Source organism: Rhipicephalus microplus, chromosome 8 (genome assembly GCF_043290135.1).
Source record: "Rhipicephalus microplus isolate Deutch F79 chromosome 8, USDA_Rmic, whole genome shotgun sequence".
NCBI classification, from domain to species: Eukaryota; Metazoa; Arthropoda; class Arachnida; order Ixodida; family Ixodidae; genus Rhipicephalus; species Rhipicephalus microplus.
The window spans coordinates 37731199-37751325 of NC_134707.1; the positions used below are offsets into that span (position 1 = coordinate 37731199).

Here is a 20127-nt window from a genome sequence, read left to right on the forward strand (position 1 = left end):
ACCCAATGGTTTCATTAAGTTAGTTTATTGCATCTCAAATCGACAATCTTAAAGAGTTTTAGAATCCGCGAAGTATGAGTGGTGTCTCAGAGATCTGTCGCAAGGTGCAGTTGCTTTCTCTCTTCTGCCTTTCCCCCGAGCATGCTGGAAGCTGAGAAGAGCGGGATGGCACAGGGATATCAAAGCACGCCTCCTTGCCGCGTGCTTTGATATCCACCCAGGCCTCATCGACTTCCTCAGCCATCACTCCATCCTTCATGATCTCAAGGATCGCTTGCTTTCGTTTCACACGGCCAAAAGTAGGGCCCAGTTGCACGCGAATTTCAACGAGTTCCTTCACTTTAAGGTTTTTCATCGTTCACCCGAGCCTCTTGCCCTTTGCCCCTGTTAAGAATCTACCCTCCGCATTAACATTGGTTTCAAAGCTCTCCGACTTTGCATGAAACGATCAAAGCTCAGTCACTAATATGCTTCACACAGTCCTTCTCTAAACTACTATAACCTGTGCTGAGTAGTCTGGTGAACTGAGGGGAAAACATCAGGCACTCAACGCATCGATGTCGCTGACGCCGGCTGATCCCGCAGCTGCCATCCACTGTTACGAAACTTCGACGCCACGGTTCCGCAGGGCACCGTTGCTCCGAAAATCACTGCTGCCAAGGTCACTGTCCGGGCCGACAGCACAGTGGCTCGAAGAGCCGAGATGTCTTCTTTCAGACGCATACGTCGGATGCTTGTCGACGCGTCACTTCGCTTTTCCAAAAGGGCCCCGGGTTATGCTTTACGTCACCAACGATCAATGGGAAGCGCCGCTGGTTGCGTCAGCTTCCTCAAATCCGGAGCCGCTGCGCTGGGTTGCACCCAAGGACGAGTGATGTTGCCACGCATTGCGTTAAGACTCGCCAAACTGGATGGCGCTGATTGCTTCATCGGGCTGCTTTCGGGCCCGTGGGCTGAGGGAGCTCACCATGCGTTGCGTAAGACAAACCAGAGCCGCCACTTGATGACGTCGTTGAGTTGAAGGCGTCAGGCGGGCTCGCTCGCTGACCTTGACACAGATTGCCTTTGCAGAGGCAATGACGTTTGGTCTGGACTCGCAGGCGTAACAGCCGAAATCCTTTACAATTATTTTTTGGACACTTGACAATGGACGTTTATAGTTTTTATATGCTGAAAGTGCATGAAAGAAACATAATTTTAATATTTTTCATGTTGTCCGGTACACGGTAGTTTTAATGCTGGATAAAAGAGGTTTCTACAAAGATGGTGACGTGGTCCTCTTAACTTTATTGAAGAGGCTATGAAAGTATACATCTTTAGAAGTAGCATTCCAATATCTTGATACTTCCTACTAGGCAGGACAATATATATATATATATATATATATATATATATATATATATATATATATATATATATATATATATATATATATATATAAGGGAAAGAAGTGTATATCTAAGAGCTCGTTTTTCCGTGTTTTAACACAATATTACTGAGATCTAACAGACATTAATGCCAAGGAATGTACAGGGGAAGTTATTAGAACCAATAGAATGTAAATAAGAAGAAAGAAAAGTGGATGAAAAAATAACCAGCCGTGAGCAGGAATCAAACCTACGACCTTCGAATAACGCGTTCGATGCTAGAGTGAACGATGAAAAACCTTAAAGTGAAGCAACTCATTGAAATTTGTGTGTAACTGGGCCCTACTTTTGGCCGTGCGAAACGAAAGCAAGCGATCCTTGAGATCATGAAGGATGGAGTGATGGCTGAAGAAGTCGATGAGTCCTGGGTGGATATGAAAGCACGCGGCGAGGAGGCGTGCTTTTATATCCCTACGACCTTCGAATGACGCGTTCGATATATATATATATATATATATATATATATATATATATATATATATATATATATATATATATGGCCAGAAGGCCATATGAAATTTTTGAAATTTTCTTTAGTTCTTTACACCTTTGCATAATAAAACAAATTTACAATTGCTCCAGCTTGTGTGCTCAACTTTTGGCCACATATATATTGGCCATATGCCAGGATCGGCCCTAAATTGAGAATAAAATATTTTCATGCATTTTGTTGCGATTATGTGGTCACTGTTGAATTAGTTACAATATCATAAGAACGCCGGAACGGAAAGCGACAAAAACATTCAAAAGCGCAAGAACGCAAGCCCTTTTGTTCGCATTTTGCAACATTTCATCGCTCTTTTCCGTCTCCCAGTATTCATTTTATTCACTTCATAACTGTTCTCTCAATTGCCAGCATTTAAGTTACAGTCACTGAAACTTCAAAGACGCTCGAGTCTACTGTTATCAGATCGTACACATGCTAAGTATATTTCGTGGCTGTTGCATCTGATACTATATGGTATGAATACTATAAAGGTGTTTGGAGGAAGTCAAAAGTCTATTTTATTTTGTGTTGAAGGAACAGTGGTAACTGCGGTTGCGTAGGTTGCTATAATCAATTTAAATGCATTAGAATGGTGTAGCGTTTCCAGATCTGTTAGTTGTGATCATGTAGGATCAGAGTAAAATGTGCTCACAATTCTTACTTCCACAAAAACTGATCGGTGTGCAAGGTTCCATCTCGGTCAAGACAATACCAAAAATTTGTAAGGGCTGCAGGTATCTAAAAGCAAGGTCGGTAATTACCTGGTGGGCACACACCAGACGGATCTTAAAAGATTATTTCGCGGGTAACACAAAGATGCACGCGCTCAATCGTAACTACCGCAAGAGCGCCGCACATGCAATTCCATGGGCACTCACGAAAACTCCCCCCATCCCTCCCCCCGGGGGCGCTGCAGCAGTGGTTCGGGAACTGGACCTGTCACGCCGGTTTTGGAGCACGCGGCGGGCCGTACCCGTGTGCTCTTCCTTCCAGCGGCCACGGCAAAACGCCGATGCTGGTCCAAGCGCTCATCGTAGACGCTCATCGCAACTTTGCTCGAACATGCAAGCTTCAAGTAGAAAACACAAAGCAACGCCTACAGAAAAGATACATTGAGGAAGAGGTGGACAGGTCGATCAGATTGGGTTTTGTTATTTCAAATATGATAACCTTAATGAGGCAGGGGGTTTTGATCTCAAGAATATAAATTAGCGCCATTAATTTATTGAAACTACTCTTTAATTAATTAATCATGCAACCCTTATGTGATCACATCATTTGTGTCTTGGCCAATGCTTCGTAGTGGCTGAGAGCCATATATAGTCCATCATCATCATTATAACACATTCTCATCAGCGCAGACTAATAACAGCACCCAAGGCAAACTTATATTTATTCCTCTGACGACTTTGCCTACATTATATAAATCCTTCTTTGTGTGACTATGCCATCTTGTGGCATTCATCGCTATACCTTAAGCAGTCTCTAAGCAGTCGGGCAATGTGAATGCAGCCATACAATATACAGACTCTAGCAACCTTGTTATAGGTCAGCAAAAAGCTTGAGAGTCCATGTACTCATTCGGCAAGCCACCGCAGATCTTCCAAGCCAACAAGACATGATTGCAGCAGCATGTGCGAAGTTTTAACTTCGCACAAGCTGCTGCAAAGAAAAAAAACCTTATCCAGGAGCATTCGGGCACGAACTATATCCCAACGTGGGCTGCTCCCACACCAGAAAAAATAGACCTAGCCTTTCCAATAGAAAAGGGAAAGTATTATTGGCTGTGATCAGAGTAAGTTATTCCTTTTCCTTTATTCTTAAATTTAACAGCATATACTCCAAACAAGGTTAACACTACAGTGCATAAGATGGCAGGCATAACTGTACAAGCACATAAAAAAATTTAGAAAATAAAATCGTTACAAGAATAGAATAAACGTTTTCGTATATTCCACTCAGCTTTCACTCACGAAGTGAAAAAAGGTAAATCTTTCAGTCCAAGCAATGTACAAACTTCGGCAAGTTGGAATGTACTCATGATTGCCAGCAGCACATATGAACATGACACTAAACACAATAAAGTACAGGACACATGCACTGTGTATTAAACTATCAGTTAATAGACAGCGCCTGCGTCGTGTACTTTGTTCTTTTTTATGTCTCGTTTGTGCCGGCCGTCATGAGCATAACGCTAAGTGGTTCTGCTCATCCAGCGAGATAGATACGCAGTAGGACCAGCAGCAAGCTTGACCTACAAGTAAAACGTTCTCTAGCCAATCTTTGTAAACTTTTTGTAGTGAGAGCTACATTGGTTGTGTTCTCGCCGTTTCTATGTGGATGGTGACTGCACTGCGGAGCTGAGCTGCTGCCTAGAGACCATCGCAGATGGCAGCGCCATCTGGCATGAGGTCTGAGGAGCCGGTGAAACCATGTTGCAACACCGGATTTGGTGCTGCATCACATGTATAAAAAGCTTGGTAGGATTCGTTGGCCGATAAGGAAAGCAAGTTGGAAAGACCAAAAAAGGCTAGGCTTCGTCATCCGAACGAAACCACGAGTAGACAGTAGGTGGAGAAGACGAAGAAAAAATGAGCAGCATGCCTCGAGTAGCCGTTGACAGAACCAAGCTGTACAATAACAATAACCGTTCCTCTCACTGCACATACCCAGGCAAAATTGAGTTGAGCCACAGCCATCTTCTTCAATAATTTAATACTGTTGACTTCCAGCGACGAGGTTTAGGATTCATCAGTGACATATTCACTCTAAATAAATCAAACTTCTTTTCTTCCATTCCTTCCGCATTTGTTGTGTTACATGCACGCACGCACATACAGTCGGACAAATCTTTTGTGAGCAGTGAACACTTCTCTGTCTCTCAGGCTGTCTGAGCATTACCTTATGGAACACAATTGCAAAAAATTGCTTCGTGGACATGTGCTTTTCTGGCATACGCTTGTCCTCATCTTTTTTGAAACTTGGTTCAGTCATATAGCAGCGATACGCATAAAAATGACCACTAATGCACGATACGTAAAGATTAGCCCGACTGTACAGCACCTAGATGAGTAGACAAGTAATGGCTCTGCCATGTCAACTCCATGTCCTACTCTCACCGACACCTTAATAAAATAGGAACACGTAGGATTTCAAAACATTCATAACCCACCCACGGTAACTCTACTTTGTTCTGAAATTTCAGTGTCAATTCAACACAAACCAGCGTCATGTTGCATGGGTCCACGAATGTCACCACTTGCAAAGTCTACAGTACACAATAGAAGAACTGCTATGAGGCTGACCTTAACTTCACAGGTATCTACCAATGTTGCATCACCACATGTAAACCACTCGTAGAAGTCATTCGAAGTGAGGCATGTCGATAGACTAATTATTATTGATTACTGGGAAAACATGGCAAGTATAAAAATGAGAAACTACGGTTATACATTTGTGAGTTCAATAAATACAAGCATCACATTTCGCGTGAGTGAGCGAATAAACATTGCCAAATATTCGAAGAAAAACTTCCTTCGAATTCACTACATAAAACATCATCTCACAATATATCGTCTATACGACCACACGCAAACTTAGCGTTCATGGTGAAATTAGGTGACCTACATAGTCGACACTTAAATTGTCCCTGCCCCTGAGCATGAATGAGTGCATTTTAAATTGCACCCCTCTTAGGCACTATGGCAAGCGACCTAACTAGGCTTTCAAGCGATGAATGTGCCGTTCACAGAGTTGGTTGGTGATTCTCGAAGAAAAAAAAATAATCTTCGAAATCAGTCCTGGTGCGGCGCCTGCACCAAGTTGGCATCTTTAGCCATAGCGTAGAAGATCGAGCTCTCCCGCTTCATCAGCTCCCGCGGTGAGTCACTCTCTGCGATTTCACCACTGTCCAGGACAATCACCCTGCATTGTTCAAGTGAGGCATCAAACACAAGTTGCATACTAGAAGCTGTTTGCAATACTAGAAGCATGATGCACGGGTTGTTTATTTAGAAAGCTGTTCACTGTAGTAGCATAGCTTACGACTCCCTACAAATGGGGAATGCGAGGCCAAGCGGGGGTGGCATTTGATGGAGTCCTGTTCAGAGTCTAGCAGACCTCAACATTCATAAGCAATCCAGGCTTTGCGGCATCTATAGTAGTCCAAAATTTCCTCAAGATCTTTCTTGGTTTTTTTATTATGTGTACAAATACATTAAGGTTACTTATGGGTAAATACTCTAGCTCTGTCAATCTTTTTTATGCTTTCATTTTACACCTGAGTGCCAGAACGACCATATTCCAGGAGCTCTCGCCTAAATCACTTTTGTGGAGGCTTTAACAGCTCAGAAACGGAGATACGCAAGATATTTCTTCGAGTGCTGGGAGAAAAAATAAGAGCGCCAATGAAAACAAGCACAGTCCTTTTCGCAACGCGAGTGATTCTACTCACGCATAAAGTTCAACTGTGATATGGGTAATAACGTGGGACTGTATACACCAAGATAAGTAGGCAACAATTGGTTATTATATTGGCTCAGCAGACACATCAGTATGAAACATCACTTAGTTTCGTTAGCACCTTAGATCACTGTCTCGTTAAATATATATATGTGCGACAGTCTGCAAATGACTGTGGTTTGCATTTTTGTATGAAGTCTCCACAAAAATCGGTTCATCAGATTAGGTTATTATAAAAAATAGTAGTATAGAGCATACACAGAGCTTGATCACTTCATCAATGAACTGCTATCTTGTTACAGATTGACTTTAATGTGTTTATACCTGCGTTCTCGGAAGCAAGATCTTTAATATCCGAGCTCGAACTTTCGAAAGATAATTCACATTGCCAAATTTCTCAAGCTGCCATTGCCGTAATTCTTTGTGTTTCCGCAATATTTTTGTGTAAATAATTGAAACATATGTAACATTGGTATGCTTTCTATTACAAAGCACATGTTCTTTAATGAATAACATCTGTAACTTGCACATGGTTGTCAGAAGTTTCCATTGTGTGTGCCCTACCTGTCGTAGTCGAGAATAGTGTTGAGCCGGTGGGCGATGGTGATGATGGTGCAGTCGGCAAACTCTCGCCGGATGGTGGCCTGTATGAGGTCATCCGTCTCCATGTCCACTGCAGCCGTCGCCTCATCCAGGATTAAGATGCGAGACTTTCGCAGCAAGGCACGAGCCAGGCACACAAGCTGTCGCTGACCCACACTGTGGAACATGGTCGAGTAAATTAGTCGTATAACTAGCTTCAAAATTTTCTAGTTTAACAATTTAAAAGCATTGCGGAAGGTACTCCCCACATGACACAGCTTGTTTAAATGCAGCTCTATGAGTTACAGGATCAACACGTCATACACACTAACGAGACACTGTTGAAGGATGAGTGCATTGCAGGGCGTGATGAGATAGCAGGTGCACTACAGAACACCTATGTACAGTACTATGCGCGTGGATCGTCGGCGGCCGACCACACGGTATTAACTGGCTGCGAGATTTGTATATGTGGCTATCGAAGTGGCATGCGTTCATTTCCGTCAGTTCTCAACGCAGGAGCAAGAAAGCGTTGGAAAGTGGGGTCATGTTAGAGGCAAACCAGCTCTTTGACTCGCCTGTGTAATGCTCTCCCTCTCTCCGCACCACTCACCTCTCCGCAGGTGTTTAGAGCGGTGCCATGTAGGACACACCCTCCAAGCAGGGCGTGGTGATGTCTCTCTCACCCGCCTGGTGCGTGCTAGCGCGAGTCAGCTCTCTTTCACTTCACCCTCTCCACCACTCGCAACGCTCGAGCCCACTCCTCACGTGCGTATCATCTCACCCACGCCACCTCTCTCCAACTGTCGGCATGCGAAGAAGCCGTGAGCCGGTGGGTGGGCTCACCTTGAGAATCTCGTGGTGCCAACGATGTGGGCAGCGCACCACTGCTTGCCGTGCGATCACACCAACGGGCGGGACACTGTCACGGCAAGCTTCCCGCTAGAGTGCGCGCATACCTCTCCCAGCTGTCGCCGGCCTTGGAAGGGTTAGCAAAGCTGATCGCATTTGCAAATGACGACGTCAGCACTGACGAGTCTAGCCACAGAAGACAAACGCAAGCGTCGACAGAGGAAGAGCAGCGACACCGACGAGGTGAGAGTCAAGAACACTGATCGCATTCGAGAATACAGACGCAAGTGGGTAACACCGACGAAACGTGAGCCAAGGAAATAAGCTGAGTGCAAACTTCTTCAATGCGTCCCGCCTCCCGTGTCTATATTTCAAGCAAACATTTACCTACTCGAGTAAATGCTACATTGAGTTTCGCTTCAAAAAATTTTTCCAGCACCTGTGTCAATGCCCCTTTCAACCAGGTGAACGCCGTGTGCACGGCTTCTGCTTCGCATCCCATCAGGGTTCCCTTCGTGGAGATGGTTCGTAGTCTTTTCTTTGCGGTACAATTTATCTAATTGTTACTCTTTGTGCTGCTTCTTGGATTTCCAGCAAGCACAAAAAATGTATGACTATTTGTGGCTGCAGATTTTGCAGTCTTTCACAATGAAGTCAGTCATATTCACATACTGCTTGTGGAAACCGGCCTGTTATGATAATAGATGTTCAAGTCTAATGCAGTGTCCCCTTGCTGCATCATGTTGCAAATCTCTCCCTTGCGACCATTAAATATCTGCTTATTAAAGAAGAGGGAGACCCCATTGGTATTAGTTGCCACGTATTAGCGTGTTCCTTCTAACAGTGGACCATACTGCACAGTAGGACAGCAGATACGTGAGGCGACAGATGCTTGTTTTTTTTTTCAAATGTATATCTAATGACACTAATAAGGGACCCAGTTTTGCTTAGGAAGATGACCAAAAGGAAGATGATGGAAACATTTCTTAACTTACCTCAAGACACAGCCAATACTGATGGCGTCATCAAAAGACTGTGCGGGAGGACGGACATGGAGTCACTTTGTGTATTACTCATCTTGTCTGTCCTGGCTTACCACTGTTTCGTCACAGTAAGATAATGATGCCTCGTGCACTGAGAAGTGTGGCTCGCTCATTCCACTTTATAGCATTCACATTTGCTTTAACTTGAACAGTACAATGCTTTTCGACTTCATGGTCAACAGTGTTTAATTCGTTACCTCATCTTTGGTTACAACAGCTGTCATGAAGGTCATGAACAAATATACCTGTCACCGAACATTTCAGATTATACCTTTTTAGTTTTTTGCAAGTATGTGTATGCCTACAACTAAACATTATGTTGTTCTATCTTATATTCTGTCACTGTCTAAGTAATGCCTTCATTGCAAGAAATCAACCCAGCGTTCTCTGGCTTAGCACCACGACACTTTATAAAAGCTATCACAGTGGGTAAATATATTGATAGATTGGTTACTTTGTATCAAATTGAAGCCCACTGAAACTTCACTTCTCTCAGCATCTTTCTTTTGAAGCGAACAATGTTAGGTTGTGAGACAATGGCTAAGCCCACCTGATGTTTTCACCACCCTCCGCAATTTCATGCTGGAGCCCCTCTGACAGGGTGGCGACGTAGTCTTTGAGGTGCGAGTGCTCCAGCGCCCGCCACAGTTCCTCTTCACACTTAGCATCGAAAGGGTCTAGATTGGAGCGCAGTGTCCCACTGAACAGCACTGGGTCCTGAAAAAATTATGTTGACAAGTTTTTCAAGAGCGTATTCAGGTGGAATACTGCACACTAAAAATTGGTAAGTATCAACCCCGCTAAAGTGAGTTAACACGAGCAACTGGTATGTTTGGCTTACTTCTGCAAGTACTATGTGCACAGTGTATCATTAAAGTGTGGCTTCTCCTTTGTGTTCGTATTGCTACACAATGGTTGTGGCTGCAGTGGCTTCAATGTTGGCACGCTTCAATGCTTTGAAAGCTACTCTATGAGGGGCTAGCCTAGCCTCACTCTGCTCCGATGTTTCAGAAGGTAACACAGATTTCGCTGGAGATTTCACAGCCTTCCCTATCAACACCCGCTGAACATTCACCTAATCACACGTTATTAGGTGAACCACTTGGCGAGCCGTCACGCCTGCCACACTTCTGCTGCGGTGGCTCAATGTCTTACCACCTGATGAATGAACTTGGAAGAAGTTATTAATAGACAGAGCTCTCTGAAACTACTTCCACGGCACCACTCACAAAAAAATCAGCGGTTAGCGCTAGTTGCTGCACCGTAAATATTGAGTTTTGTTGGCAGATTTTCATGTAAGTTTTGGATGGAAATGTTGTCTATTATGTAATGCACTCAAAATGCGGACTTCCTTTTGTATTTTGTACATCCGTGCAAACTACTGCTAAGTGGCATGTACAATATATTGTGATGAGCATGTATGAGCTACGTCACGGGAGTGCGTAGCCAATCGCACTGCAAGATAACAGAGCGGCCCCGTTCATAACTCGCTTTTTAGTTAGCAAGGAAATGTTTCACTGTTTCTTCTAGTGCACATCACTTCCACTCGCTTGAATGCCAGCCCTCTCTATAGCCCTGTCGTGGCATCAGATTCAACAATGATAACTACAACCATGGCTTAATGCCCAAACTGCCAATTTTTTGCCAGTAAGCTACACAAATGGCAAATGATTTCTTCAAAGAAAGGGAAGCGAGGGTTAACGCAAGAGAGTGGTAGTATTGTGCTCTTACAGTGATAGCCAAACTTTCTCCCGATAACTTGAAAATATGCCACTATCAGCGTCTCTGTAAAACACGGCAGTGTGCTCTATGCCACCGGCTGGCATGGTGTAGCTCACACTGAGCGCGACAGTACATCCTACTGGCGATGATGAAAACTTCAAAGCCCATCCAGATTACCTGTAATGCGACCAAATTTAACGGCAAACAAAGTGACCCGTGGGCTATTTTATAGAGCCTAATCGAGGATGCAGGGTGCTATGACCCCAACAGGGACAAATCAAACATGCATGGGCAAGCGGTGACTGCACCAGGCCCTGTCTTCTAATAATAACTGTTGGAATTTAAAGTCGTGAAACCAGAGTACGAATATGAAGGATGTTGTAGTGGAGTTGCTTAGTAAATTTTCGACCACTTAGTGTTTTTAGCATGCACCTAAAATACACAAGCTCCAAGCATTCTCGCCTTCATTGAAAATGCAGCCGGCACAGTTAGGTTGCGGTGGTGGTGCGGGATTAAATCCTGCAGGTGGCAAAATTCTACACTGCCACCTGCAAGTCAGAAGCTGAGCAGTATAGATGGTTTCAAGATTGCAAGCATTGTGCCCCAAATAAACTTTTGGTCACCTCATTTACTACCTCGCAACGTCGAAGCTGAAAGGACGTTTTCACGTTTCTCAAAGGAAGAAATAGTCTCTTGTAAATTTTTCAAACAAAAAGAGTATGCGTAATGTTCAAGAAAATTCCTTGTAGTTTTTATGTAGCTCAAAGAACATTTATTTGAATATATTTCGCTAAATAAAGAAGGGAAAGTGTAGAAAGTGAGCCGGCCATTTTCTAACGCTCTTCTTGCCCACCAACGCTATTGAGGAACATCAATGGCCAAAACCGGATGTCGTCAAGGGCCTGTGTTTGTAAACAGTGAAAGGGTCCATAGGCACTACACCACCATGGCAGGCAAGCTCAGCCTTTTATTAAGCAGGTATGCTCACCTGTGGTATGATGGTGAGCTTCCTACGCAGGTCGTACAACCCGAGCGTGGATATGTCCAGGCCATCGATGTTGATGCATCCGCCAGCAGCCTCGATGATACGGAACAGAGCCAGCGTCAGGGAAGACTTGCCCGCGCCTGTCCTGCCAACAATGCCAACCTGAGAGAATTGGGCCCATGCAAATTTGGTGTTAGCAATAACTTGTGCACCCATATCTGTTTATTACATGCCGCCTAAATTTTGTTAGTATAACTATACATACCCCAATTCTGTGAGAACGCAGATATATGAGTTAAGAAATATCTTTCAGCTGTCCTGAGGCTTAACTGTGGCCTCATAAAACTGTTCAAACTATCATCAAAGAAAGGTCAACTATGTAGCATGCGAAGATGCATGATGTATGAAGAAAATTATGTGCTTGGCTGATCTAGGACAATGACAATGAGAAATTTCTCGACAGAGCACTTGTGGTACCCTGCCCTCATAGGATCTGGTGATAGCATTGAATAATTATGAAGACATCTTGTGACTATAATTTCTGCTAAGTAAGGCGAAATTGTCTGCAAGGCAGCCAAATGTGGCATATTTATCGTGCATTTCTTCAAGCCTTCAAGGTTTCATGTACTTTCGACAGTGCCTGATTGCTAACTCTATTTTATTGCGAAAGCAATTATATGGACACTTTCAGCTGGATTTTGCCAAGGTGTCAACGTTGGCATTGGCGTCATTCACCATACATGTATACACATCTATATATAAGGAAACATAAGAAAGAAAAATAATCCAGAAAAACAGTCCGGCACACATTATGGAACGTTGGATTTCTGAATTGTGAGTGCGACACATTAGCCACTGAGCCACAAAGGAGCACCTCCTTCAACGTTAAAATGGCAAGCTACTTATGTCTACCACCTAACGCTAGTGATGGGCATCTCGGGTGGAACTGTGGTGTTTACAACATTACCTGCAGGATGGCGCAACGAGCACATGTCGCCACATTATCACAACGCGGAGGCGCGCGCTCCCATCTCTCACGTATATTTTGCCTCGTGGAGAGAGGGCAAGGTGGACGCTCACACGTGCACTTGCTTATCTCGCGGTGGGGACAATGGTATACCTTGGGCTTTCACCGGAACGATTCTTTTGTAGTTACCGGGCACACAAGTTCACTGCAATATTTGCACAGTCTCCGTTTGCGAAAAGGATGCGCTTTTTAGACACAGTGAATTAACAACTGAGACACTTATTCACATTCATCGGTACCTGTGAGTACGTTTTGTACGTCATTTGTGCGTGAGAAGAGCGGGGCATATTTCGATCTGCTTGCCATTCTGCGTATGACTCCTAATTTGTTGCTATCGCGTTCATTTCTTTGCTTTTGCGGCAACACTCTGGCTTTTTTTTAAACAAAAAGTGACAAAGTTGGCGCCAAACATGCCACTCTACCATACATCCCTCCTTTGTTATTGGCTCTTTGTTCAAAAATATGGATGCGCACTCAAACGAAACATATGGACGAAATAGCCTTTTGTGTTATAACAAGAAACAAAAAATTGTTGATATTCCTTAGTTTTGGAACCAACTCGGTTCCTTATAAGGGTGAAGTGATGAAGCAAATGGGGAAGTTGTAGAAAAGAAAGTTGAGCTTCTGCAACAGCAATGCCTGAGTGGTCGGAAAAGGTCAGGGTTCGTTTTTTCCCGCTGAGCCTAAACTGTAAATATAACTAGACAGCCGCGACTTCTGCATCGATTCACATGCATGCACCACGCAACATTACAACTCTTGTAACGAGAGTTCTCGCCCTACACGATGCATGAGTAAGCTTTTTCCCCCTCCAGAAGCACGGCCTAACACTTTCATGGCTTTGTGACAGATCCTGTGACCGCCACACAGAATAACTCAGTTGCGGCTCCCACCTGCGACTTCTACTATTTGCCTCTACACCGTATGGTCTTTTGCTCAATGACAACGCCACTTACACTGACACCAGAATTTCTCTGAGAAAAGCTCTTTGAACTCACCGTGTTGAAAAAATAAATGTGTAGACAAGCTGATCAAAATATTTAGGGGTACTGACACCAAATTTCGTGGTCTAGAGAGCCTGTGGGGTCGATTCTCCTGAACATTTCTCATATAATCTGCAAAATATCAACAGCTAATATAGCCTGGAAGGTAGTTTTAAATAATTTTTAAGTTTGCATGAGTGCTCAACCCCATCGTGCCATTCACACTCTCGTAGGAGACCCTTTGGGGACCCCCAACTTCCCTTAAGTCACCACGCTGCAGTAAAAAAAAGTTATAATGATGTCATAGCCACCATTTTTCTTCGCCGCGTGCAGTCTATTCTTCACGGCGGCTGGTTGCAAGTGCGTGGCCGTGGCGCATGCTTAGAATGTTTTGTGTTTGGTGACACTGCAGTCCCGTTTCTTATTCGAAAATGACTCTTGATGCGGACTTTGTAGAAGTGTGTCACGGCTCTGTGTGCTTACGTGGTCGAGAGCTGCACACACTGGGTGGCAATAGTCGCACCCGGCGGCTTCTCGTTTTTGCAGCTCTCTCATACCGAAACTGAAAATGGTCGATAATGAGGGGCCTATAATGATTTATCTGGCGTGCACTGCAGCAAGTGGTGTGTTGTGTTATGACTAATACCCCTGTCACATGGCTACAAAGAAATTATGTAGAACTCAGTCAACGCAAATCTCCCCTAGGAAGTTCAATAAAAATAGAGTTGTGGCAGTGCCATACAGCAATGGCAAGGTCGTTAATAGTTGACGTGAGGGGGCTCAACCAGTGCTGTTTGATTATCACAGAAGTATCCTATTTCATTCATAGTTGCTGTTCTTGTGAATTTTCAATATGCTGTTTTTACAAAAACACAATATTAAAGGGGTATGAAGGGAACAAAGCATTACACATTAATTGAAATGAAAACGCACTCGCTAAATGTAGCGATGCTGGCAGCGACACTGCCTACATTTCCTAACGCTATGTTTGTTTACAATTATGCCGTGCTCAACTAGTTGTTTTTGTAGCCTGTACGTTACCCTTAAATTAGGTCGAGTCCCATTACCCAATCCTGCAGCCGTCGAAGCAGGTGACGGTGACTCAGTGCTGGCATTCATTCATTTCTTGGACGAACGCAAACAAGGCGACAACAACAACTGCACGCATAAACGAAATATTTTTAAATGAGGGTGCCCGGCCGGACTCGCAAGGCACGGTGTGGAGGGCATCGATGTAGAGAGTAGCTTCACTCTGGCGGGCATATATTTATGTAAATAAACACACATTTTGAATGAGTACTGCAACAAAACATTTAATATTGCCAAATTGCATTATTGCTCTCACTGCGGCAATTTAGTCGTAGAAGTTTTGTTCTGTCCTGCAGATACTGGGGACGAGAGTACCTCGTTCTACTGCAAAAGGAAATCATCGAATGTCATTTGCAAAGTGATCCGTTTACCTTCGTTTGAGTAAGGGTGGCCGTGTGACCCCGACTGCATCTTTCCTGTGATAAGGATGAGGCAGTTAAACGGGTGTTCGTGGCTGCTCATGTGACAGGGATATGACAGGCCCCCAGCAACACATTGCCGCAGAAAAATGTGCAGCCAAAGTTTTTGAGTCATAAGAACTTTTTTGGTTTTTTTTTTTTAGAATGCGCATTTGCTGGCAAAACTAGGCAAAATAGAATTCGCAACAATGCTGACCAACCTTACAAAATGTATAATAAATGAAAATATATAGTCGAATGCCAATACGCACTCAGAATGCCTTGCCCAGATGAGCCATCGGGCGCATTCGGCCAATCAGTGGATTTGTGGCGCACTAGTGCATCGTACAAGAAACCAACCAGAAGAAAAAGACAATGACACATCAGGCACGAGATAGCTGTGCCTGGTCTCGTTCGCGTCTGTCTAAACTGCTGCAGGTAGAATACGCAATTTGTGGTATCACAGCATCAACATCTGTCTACCTGTTTTCACAGATTAAACTGGAGAGAGTACCTTTTCCCCAGGCTTGATGTCGCATGTGATTCCCTTGAGGACAAGGTCCAAATCTGCTCTGTACCGAGTCGAGTAATTCTGGAATTCGACTTCACCAGTGACTGGCCATGAAGGGTCCGGCTTGAAATGGGGGTTCTCCCAGGCAGCCTGAAACAGAAGTTTGTATGGCATGTTTTACATAACAGTCTTTAAGATATAATTAGAAGAATAACAGACAGCCGACCTAGCTAGTACATATTCATTATCAAAAGAGAAGGCATACAAAAAAAGCACACGTGAAAGAAGTTAGGACACTATAAACGCCTAGACTAACGACTGAAGGTGCGCACAATGGTGAAAAAAAAAGAGAGCGCAAAAACTTATCGGTCATTCTCATAATAAATATGCACACAATGGAAAAAAGAAAGAGAGCGCGAAAACTTATCTGCTCGTGCTCATACGCTATGCGAACCTATTCGACACACATGGGGTTCTACGTGAAAGATGACCGTGGAAATATTAGATTTTGTCTTCATGCCAGTTAATAGACGGTTGGCTTGTGCGTGCGCTGGAACTATTATCGCTAAGGTGTGCCTCAATTATCAGACATGTTTCTTCATGCGAATGCCGCTACAAAACTGTGCATTTGTGGAACATTAACGTGCACTTATATTCTCGACAATATGATTGAATATTAGAAGGTCAGCCTCCCTTTAGTGATGTCTTGTTACTAAACGCTTGTAGTGCCATAAATTTCTTCTTGTGTCCGTGTTTGCACACCCCATCTAGTTATAACGAACACTCTTCAAGACCTCTCATGGCTGATCTCACTGTATAGGTACAAAGTTAGGAATCGTCAAAGGGAGTGACAAACAGTATTTATGTAACATGTGCTTTACAGTTAAACTAAAAGCCTACCACTCAGTGTTTCTAATCATTGAGTGACAATGTTGGATACGCCGTGAAATATTTAGTGAAATTTTTTTATTCTAATGATATTTGTTGGTGTTTAACATTCCAAAACCACCATATGATTCGAGAGATGCCGTAGTCAAGTGCTCTGAAAATTTCGACCACCTGGGGTTCTTGACGTGCACCTACTTACACACACGGCCTTGAGCATTTTCACCTTCGTGGAAAATGCGGCCGCCGTGCCGGAATTTAATCTTAGGTGCAGTAGCTGGTATCCTATCTCATGACCTAAGGGTCAGCAGACAAGCGCCTTAGCCAATAGACCACTGTGGTGGGTTATTTTTCATTCTGAAATGACGATAATACCTCGCATACTTCGTGAAATTCAAGGAGTGGTAGGTGATATATGCTCGCGCGGTGTGGTCAACCGCGCATGCACCACAGCTTGACATTTTATCACTGCAGCTGCCTGGCAGGCGGTGCAGCTTGCCAGCATCAACTCATTTTACTCCGTAGTGAATAATAAAAAATCATGAAGGAATCATAATATACAAGCTCCTATTTTAAGCACCAATCGCGGGGCCCCTAAACAACAGCAGATTACACGTAACAATTCAAACAGTGGATTTGCACAGTGCAAAAGCTTTTTTGTCCAGTCACGGGACTCTGAGCCTTTCAGATGCAAATTTAACATTTAAAATCTATTCAAATTTTTAAAAATATTTTCTATTCCGTCAGGACCAGCGTATTGTGACACGTTCTGGCTGATTGTCAGTCAGTCTCTTTAAAGTTATACTGTTCTATTTCAAGTACCTACTTAAATTTGCATAATTTTTAGAAATGATTGTGAAATAATTCTTGCCAGGTCACAATGCATGAAAAGTAAGGAAGGTTTGCCACATACATACTTGCGCACTTATGTACGTAACACGTACACTGTACGTACATGTACACACACACACACACACACACATGCACGCACACACACACACACACACACGCACACACATATACAGGATGCTGTTCATCTGTTATGCATCTAGAACGTCCATCACAATCCATTAGACATAGGGTCACGTGACTTATCCACATATGAACATACTGAAACATACTAGAAAATACAAATCATAAAGTTTATAAATTAAGCCTGTAGAGATGACAACTTTGTGCATACCTCTTGCGTCACCTTAGTGTACTCCAAGCAGCGCTCAACTGAGACAAGATTCGTTTCCGTGTCGGAGGTCGAACGGACCAGCATGTTCATCGTCAACGTAACCTGGAAAAAAGCGGCACGTAACAGAATTATATGTGGTGCCATTGACCCATAAGTATGGCAATGCGAGAATGCATTCTCATTTCAACTCAGGCTGCCTTAGTATCATGTCAAAATGGCAGTGTGGAAGTCGCCTCAAGGCAGTAGCTGGACACTCACGGTGAGAGCGTAGCTGACCGAAAGGCCAGCCATGCCCGGCGACAGGATGTCTCGGCTGCTGACCGCCAGCAATCCAGCTATTAGCACTATGGTGTAGCCGATGAACTCCAGTCTTGTGGCAAGCCACCTGGGAGCGAGGAGGCATGCACATTGAGACCTTTAATATCAAACTTGAACGTCAAGATGCTTGGGCAGAACCGTGTGTAGACTTCAAAGAAAGTAGCAAAAAACTGTCACCGACTGTTGACTGTTGCTGATAGCTATGCAGCTATTACCTCGGCGGCAACGTCGACACATGGTATGGGTTTACTTGACATGGTGCAGTACCGCCAATGAAAAAAATCCTATCCATGACACTTGTTTGTAAACAATCATCCCATCACTAGTTTGTTTGTTCAGGCATACCTTGTACGCCAGTGCTCAATACCAGCCACGATACTGTGGTGTTTTGGTTTAGATATAAATATACTGTTATGAGATATAGGCACTTTGCAGGCCTATCTAAGCCACCATCCAGGATTTGTAACATTGTCAACCTGACCATTCATTATTACCGTCGGCTATAAAAAATCTATAGCCTATGGTCACCATCAGTGTGAAATTCATGTTTTTGCTTACATACAAGCTTTCCAGTTCAGCAGATGGGAAAATAGGTGTATGTCAAAGGAAATACATAATTTTATTTTGAAATGAATTCAGTTTACTTGGCACCAAGACAGTGCCCCATTACCTTTACGCATCTCTTTTTATCCAGGTAAAAGACAATGTATATAGGCACTGGACTGAGAATTGAAGGACACTCTTTGAATTCGGAAGTGTGTTTGGCGAAAGCATATAGCCATTCGACTGACTACACCTTGTCTTTTTTTTTTCCTTTTGTAAAACTCTCAGCAATAGTGTGATTGATGAGAGAGTGGGTGGGGGAGAGGCCTCAGCTGGCACCATTCCAGGGCATGTACGGATGGATGGTCACCATGAGTATGAGCCACTAAAGGCTTTTGCCTTAAAGAAGAAAGCTTTATACTGAACTTTAGTGACCTTACTACAGCCTGGTGACCATAAAAAAGCTCATTTCTTTTTTTCATTTGGAAACTTGAAGAGAAGCGGCATGTCTGTTGAATCCCCTCAAGTCACACTTCGGCTTATTTGCGAGTTTCGAGCTCAATTGAATACACCTGCACGTATTCTGGAGTTTCGCACTTTCAAGCTTCACTATGCGATTGAGCATTTCAGAACCTATACTTTTTAAATATTTTCTTTTGATTCTGTTGCATGATCGAGCCGTTGACCATGCCTTTATTTTTATAAACATATGTTCAGCACTACACCTGAGACTAAGGCAAGCCATGGGGTCATGGACTTTTGCAAAGCATGCACTGTCAGTCGACACCAATTAATTTTCTCCAGTCATTTCGCTTATGAGTGACGCGTTCTGGTTTAGGCTAAAAGCACCCACCGGCTGGCTACGATGCTGGGAAAGTAGGTGCTGTGGTTGATGTCCGTCAGCTCATCGGAGTGGTCGACGAATCGCTTGCCAACGCCGTATGCCCGGATCGAGCTGCTCCCGGTAACCGTCTCCGAGAAGTGCACGTAGATCGGCGACCGCGAGATCGACTCGAGCCGCTTCAACTGCCGTGACGTAGCAATGTAGACTTTCTGCATAGCCAGAGATAGGAGAACGCATGCTTGGCAAGCAGTAAACCGATCAGGAGGGGGATAGATTTTTCAAAAGAGGGAAATTGAAAAGAAAAGTGAAACCCGCTACTGTTTGCAGCAAAATGTGACACCTCAGCAGTGCTGTCAGCTTATCAAGCAGCCCTTCTTGCTTCCAGCTGGCCTAATAATAGGGTCATTAACCCGTCTTTTCTCGTGTGGGGGACCTACTCAGACTTTGCTAGCGTCACACCTTCGCGGCCAACAGATTGCCTTTGCCACTACTTACGCCACCCCCTTTTCTGTCAAGCTGTCTCTTCCTTTCACCAGCGGGAGCCACCGACCTCACCTGTTTGCTTCATTACGTAATCTAACCATTACGCTTGGGCCCACCTTGTCGCTTGTGCCACTGATGATCGCCTGAGGTCGTTGACGATCCTCTCCTGTCCTGCTTTACTCTTTATCAGTTAATGGTTGCTCACCATCCCTAAACCAGTAGTCACTGAGCCCCTCGTCAGCAGCGGACAGATGTGTTCACAATGTCTTTTGCCAATGAAAACAGTGATCATCAGGAGGCTTGG

The 20127-nt window shown here is 43.9% G+C and overlaps 1 protein-coding gene across 6 annotated transcripts in view; it reads right to left on the bottom strand.

Moving 5' to 3' along the window:
- Positions 1-3710: 3710 nt before the first annotated feature.
- The window catches only part of LOC119165345 (multidrug resistance-associated protein 1), a 120749-nt gene continuing 104332 nt past the window's right edge, over positions 3711-20127 (bottom strand). For all 6 annotated transcript variants that reach the window (XM_075871564.1, XM_075871562.1, XM_075871561.1 and 3 more), the window contains 8 exons: positions 19350-19549; positions 17894-18020; positions 17636-17737; positions 15571-15717; positions 11563-11721; positions 9403-9569; positions 6940-7134; positions 3711-5838 (listed from right to left, as the gene is read on the bottom strand). In XM_075871564.1, coding sequence (XP_075727679.1) covers positions 5709-5838; positions 6940-7134; positions 9403-9569; positions 11563-11721; positions 15571-15717; positions 17636-17737; positions 17894-18020; positions 19350-19549 — 1227 coding nt within the window. In that variant the 3' untranslated portion in view covers positions 3711-5708. The remainder of the gene's footprint in view (positions 5839-6939; positions 7135-9402; positions 9570-11562; positions 11722-15570; positions 15718-17635; positions 17738-17893; positions 18021-19349; positions 19550-20127) is intronic.